General features: G+C 65.1%; 2 protein-coding genes across 5 annotated transcripts in view; both read right to left on the reverse strand.

Annotated features, from left to right (window-relative positions):
* Positions 1-1228: 1228 nt before the first annotated feature.
* On the reverse strand, positions 1229-4652 carry MRPS21 (mitochondrial ribosomal protein S21). Of its 4 annotated transcripts, none has more exons than XM_026085750.1 (3): positions 4569-4652; positions 4029-4126; positions 1229-1513 (listed from the first exon to the last, which is right to left on the reverse strand). In XM_026085750.1, exons 1-3 carry the CDS (start codon positions 4623-4625, stop codon positions 1333-1335), a joined length of 336 nt encoding a protein of 111 aa, XP_025941535.1. In that variant the 5' UTR covers positions 4626-4652; the 3' UTR covers positions 1229-1332. The 4 variants fall into 4 exon arrangements, with proteins under 4 accessions (XP_025941535.1, XP_025941533.1, XP_025941536.1 ...); XM_026085748.1 differs by having other exon boundaries at positions 3966-4126; XM_026085751.1 differs by having other exon boundaries at positions 3966-4126; positions 4550-4608.
* Positions 4636-4921, reverse strand: part of CIART (circadian associated repressor of transcription) — a 3052-nt gene continuing 2766 nt past the window's right edge. The window contains exon 5 of the mRNA XM_026085779.1: positions 4636-4670. Coding sequence (XP_025941564.1) covers positions 4636-4670 — 35 coding nt within the window. The remainder of the gene's footprint in view (positions 4671-4921) is intronic.

The raw sequence follows: 4921 nt of genomic DNA on the forward strand, positions 1-4921 counted from the left end.
GTGCCGGGAAAGAGGCGGGTGGGGTGGGGCGAGCGCTCCCTCGGCACGTGACGCGGCCCCGCCCGCCCGCCGCGGTCACGTGGGTCCCTTCCTTTACCCCCCCCCCGCGTTACGTCAGCTGGTGACGTAGAGCTCCTCCTGCCGCGCGCCCCGGGGCACGCGCGCTGCGCGGGCGGGAGCGTGCAAGGGGCCGCGTGCAAGGGGCCGCGTGCAAGGGGCCGCGTGCAGTGTGCAAGGGGGGGGCATGAGTGTGCAAGGGGCAGCATGCACGTGCAAGGGCAGCATGCACTGTGCAAGGGCCGGGTGCAGCACACAAGCGGGGGGGTCATGAGTGTGCAAGGAGCAGCACGCACTGTGCAAGGGCAGCGTGCAAGGAGGGCATGCAGGGTGCAAGGGGCAGCGTGCAACGCGAGGGCCACCCTCCCCTTCCCCTGGGCCCGCACGCTCACACAGCCGGCTCTGCAAAAGGCCCCCAAGCACACCTGCAGCACGCACAGAGCTTCCTGCGCCCCGCCACCCCCCCCAGCACTGGGACACCAGCGAGGAAACCCCCCTCRCCCCGAAGAGCTGCAGCAGCAGCTACCTCGGGTCCCAGGAGCAACCGCTCGGGGTTTGCAGCAAGGATCCCCCCTGCCCTGCCGACACTCGGGCACGGAGATAAGGGCTGCAGCTTCCRCGGCATGCAAAGCAAGCGACCCTGCAACGCGGTGCCGGGGGCGCAAACCGTCCGGGAAGGGGATACAGTTGGGCTGGGAAAAATAAAACCCTTCCAAGAGCAGGGGGGAGGAGGCTGATAAAATTGTGCAACGTGGACTTTGAACTGACCAGAGCAGTCTTAAAAAAAAAAATAAAAGAAAATGAGAAGGTTATTTAGGATTTTCATACCAAAGCAGAACAAGCGGCTTCCCTCCCCAGGAAGCCGAGAGTCATTTGTATTCATCTACCGGCCGATTCAAGAGGGTAAAGGAACCTCAAAAGCAAGTAAAATAAACCAAGTAGCACCTCATTGCGTAATGCAGACTCAAAATGATTAAAAATACATGCCAGCACCTTCCTATTTATACAAACCAAACCAGAGATTTTCCTGCGCCCTGTTCGCCTGCGCGAGGCAGGACGGGCGCAGCAAACCCGGGCGCTATTTAAACGGGACGCGGAGAAGCGCCCAGTCGGAGCAGCAGAACCGCGCGCGGTTTGCTCGCCCCGAGCGTCCCCCAAGCACAGCAGGCAATGCTGCCAAGATGCATCTTTTATTAAGGGACACAAAGGCGACAGCAGGGACCCGGGGTCTGTGCCGCGCGCGTGCAGAGAGGAGCTCGCGGTGCGCGCTGGGGGCTAGCAGCCGAGCCAGGGGTCCTGCCGGTTCTTCCGCGACACGAAGGCGAGCTTCCGGGCCATCTCGGCGTTGTAGACGCGCCGGCACGCCTCGTAGGCCAGCCGCTGCCTCCGGCGGCACGGCTTCTCGTAGTAGCGCCTCCGCTTGACGTCGTCGATGATGCCGTCGTGCGAGAGGATCCTGCGGGGGGAGTGAGAGCGGAGTCAGACGCGGCGCTGCCGCGCGACGCCCCGGCCGCGTCGAGCATCGCGTGTTTTTAACTCTCCCGCCTCGATTGCTGCCGGTAGGAATTACAGCGCCTCCGACGCCGAAGCGTTTGCAATGATTTTCCAGGGAAGGGATGCAGACAGTGCTGGATGAGAACAGGAGAGGGGTAACCGTCCCCCCCGACACCTGACCCAACTCGGTGCATGCAAGGATCGCCAGCCATCCCGACTCGTTTTGCTTACAGGCCGTTAATGCAAAAAAATAAGATAAAATAAATCGAGTCCGCCCCGCGCACGCTGTCGCTGGGGCCGCAGCCGCGCTCCTCCGCGACGTTATTAGCGGAAATAGGCACGTCAGCGCCGCTAAGCTCAGAGCTATAAATAAGCCCAAGCGCTGGGCTCTTTCCCACCCCGCTCCCAAGGCGGCTCCAGCATCCCACCTGCTTGCTGCTGCTCTTCCTCGCGCTGGCCGGGAGCCCCGACGGCGGCATCGCCTCTCTCGGCATCGAAGCCCCACGGCCGGCCGCTTCTCCGCCGCGGTGGGAGAGGCAAACTCCCAAGCGCAGCCGGCGCTCGGGAGGCCGCACAGGGCGTTTTCCAGCGTGCTCGTGACACGTTCCCATTTGCAGCCGCGAGGGTGAGCATTTGAACCCGGTCTGCCCACAGCCGCGCTTAACCTTGGCTACTTCTGAAGCGCAGGCAGCCTTAATCTTTGCTTTTGCACTGCATCCTTCACCTGCTGAATCATCTCTTGCCGCTTTATTACATTTCAAGATCAAAGCTCCTCACGCAACACCGGGCGATTTCGCTGCCGAAGATAAAAACGGCGTTCGCACCCCCCGTATCGGGCACTCCTCACCTACCTGAGACTCTCTTATCGCTCGGTTCGAGGACAGCGACCCCGTTTCCATGGTTAAATCAAGCCGAGCTCCCCCAAGATTCGCAGAGGTCCTTGAACCCAGCGCTCGGGAGCGCAACTGCCTATCGGCGGCGGATGGCAACGAGCCGCCGCCAGCAACAAACCTTCGCAAGCGCCCTGAAACGGTTTAAGCCTTTCCAGGAAAACCTGGCGGCTGAGCCTCCGCTTCTTCCTTATTGGAATTCAGGCCACTTTTTGTCTCGATTTAAAATGACGTGGGAGCCCAAAGACTGCGACAAACCTGGCGGGGTCTCGTGCTCCGCAAGCACTAACGACTTGCTGTCAAACCTAACGAAGTACCGGGATCCAAAGGCCACACACGTCCCCGCGACCAGACACAACCCGTGGGGCAGCGCAGCTCCGCGCGTCAGCCAAACTCGCCCGCCCGGGCTCGGGGGAAGGCGCAGGAGAGCAGGCGGCACGCAAGGATCGCGCTCCCAGGGTCGTCACTGCCCTCAAAAGCTGCTTAGCACGAGTGGAGGTTTGCTGCCAGCGTCTGCTCGGTCCCAGCCAGATGGAGAGCCGGAGCCGTGCCGGCTTTTCCGGCGCCGGTGCCAGCAGAGGTCGGTATAACCGCGGCGCAGAACCTCTCCGGGCTCAGCGCAGGTCTCGGAGCAGAGCTGCCTCTTGCCACAGGTTGCCGAGGGCCTGAACAAGGAGGTTTCCTTAGCGCCCGAGGCGATACACGCCGGGAACGCGGTTTATTTGGGAGAGGAGCTGCGTACGCAGGACGCAGGCTAGCGAGGACCCGGCTCTTGTCCCGCCCTGCCAGTCCCTGCAGCCGGAGTCCCAGCACCGTTGGGTTACGGAGGGCAGAGCAGCACGAGGGCGAGGACAAGCTGCTCRTGAACTCGCTTTGACTGGAAAGAATTGTACAGAAAACAGGTGAGAGAAAGGAAACGACGCCGAGCCGTAAGGAGCAATGCTTCACCGCGAAGCAGAGACAAAATTACCACCTCCCCCCATCCGCAGAGGGCTCCGACCCTGCAGACGAACGCAAGCACGCTGCCAAGCCGAGACAGGTCCAGCCCCGCTGGGAATCGCTGCCCGCCCCAGGAAACGCGTCCTGGCGCCACAACCAGACTTCGCAACTCGCCCGGCGACCTTCCAGCAGCATCGCCAGCCGCCTTGGTCCACGCCRGGGCAACGAGGATTAAGACGCAGCGGGGACCACGGCGTCCCGCCGCACCAGAGCGCACCRACCCCCCGCGCGGACCTTGCTTGCTAAAAGCCTCCCCTCGCTTTCGTGAGGGTGATTTTAGGGACAGGAAGAGTCCTCCGTCAAACRACAGGCTGTGACACACGTGCTCGAATTTGCGCGAGTTATTTCCTCAGTTGAGCTCGGCTGAATCCAAAGCGGTTCCAAAACAGGCTTGGGCTCTTCCGCAATACAGCCTAAGCACAAGGATTTCTGCAACGCGCAGGAAAAAGCGCGTTTTCCAGCGAAACCTCCGCTAAAAGCAGCAACGATTTCCAGATGGGAGGTGGCGGCTGCCGGTGCACGTACCGCAAACCGCGACCCGCCGGGCCGCTCCGGCGCCGCGCGCCCCGGGGCCCCGCTCCCACTCGCCTGTTCAGCGCCCCGTAGGCCGCCTCCACGTTGCCGTTCTGCACCATGACGGTGCGGCCGATGAAGCGCAGGTGATTCGCCATGTCGCACGCCGGCTTCTGCGGGGGGGAGCGGGCATTCAGGGCAGCCGCGGCCCGCCGGGACAACCCCTACCGGGGCCGGTCACCCCCCCGCCCCCGCAGACCCCGGTAGGGCCCGTCACCGCCCTCTCCCTCCCCCCTCAAAGGCCCCGGTAGGGCCGGTCACCGCCCCAAAAAGCCCCGGTAGAGCCGGTCAATCTCTCTCTGCCACAGAGACTCCGATGGGGGGGGGTCACTCCTCCCCCCGGGGTCCCGGTCGGGCCCAGAAGCCCCGGTAAGAGCCGTCACTGTCCCACCTTCCTCTCTCCCTCCTCGGAGGTCCCGGTCGGGCCGTCCCCACTTCCCTCCCCCCCCCGGCCCGAGGCCCCGTCAGGGCCGCCCGGACCCGCGCCCCGAGCCGGGACGGGACGGGGGAGCGCGGGGGGGGAAGGGGGAACATACCGCGTCCCGCGCAACTCACCGCCACCGCGCGCCCCGGAACCGGAAGCGGGGCCGCGCTGCCCCCCTCAGGAGCCATGGCAACGGGGTCAGGGGGCGGGGCTGTGCGGAGCGCGGGGCGGGGCTGGCGGTGAGGGACAGGGGGCGGGGCCTCGGCGGTGTGGGCGGGGCCTCGGCGGTGTGGGCGGGGCCAGGCAGGGCCGAGGCGCAGGGACGCGCTGCGGGAAAGGGGGGGCGGTAGCGGCGGGCGGCTCCGGGCGCCCGTGCAGGGCTGCTGCCCCGCCGGGACACAGGCGGTGCCACCGGGCCCAGGCACGGACAGGAGGGCAGCGCGGCCCGGTGCTGGCGGTGAGGGACAGGGGGCGGGGCCTCGGC

This window comes from Apteryx rowi, unplaced genomic scaffold (genome assembly GCF_003343035.1).
Source record: "Apteryx rowi isolate R43461 unplaced genomic scaffold, aptRow1 scaffold_673, whole genome shotgun sequence".
NCBI lineage: Eukaryota > Metazoa > Chordata > Aves > Apterygiformes > Apterygidae > Apteryx > Apteryx rowi.

Bases quoted from the DNA above. Each gene is read 5' to 3' on its own strand.
- MRPS21 (XM_026085748.1), bottom strand. From the start codon at position 4,625: ATGGCTCCTGAGGGGGGCAGCGCGGCCCCGCTTCCGGTTCCGGGGCGC. The intron at 4,127-4,568 runs GTGAGTTGCGCG...TCCCCCCCGCAG, and splicing joins TTCCGGGGCGCGCGGTGGCG to AAGCCGGCGTGCGACATGGC. The intron at 1,514-3,965 runs GTACGTGCACCG...CTCCCCCCGCAG, and splicing joins CCGGCGGGTCGCGGTTTGCG to GATCCTCTCGCACGACGGCA.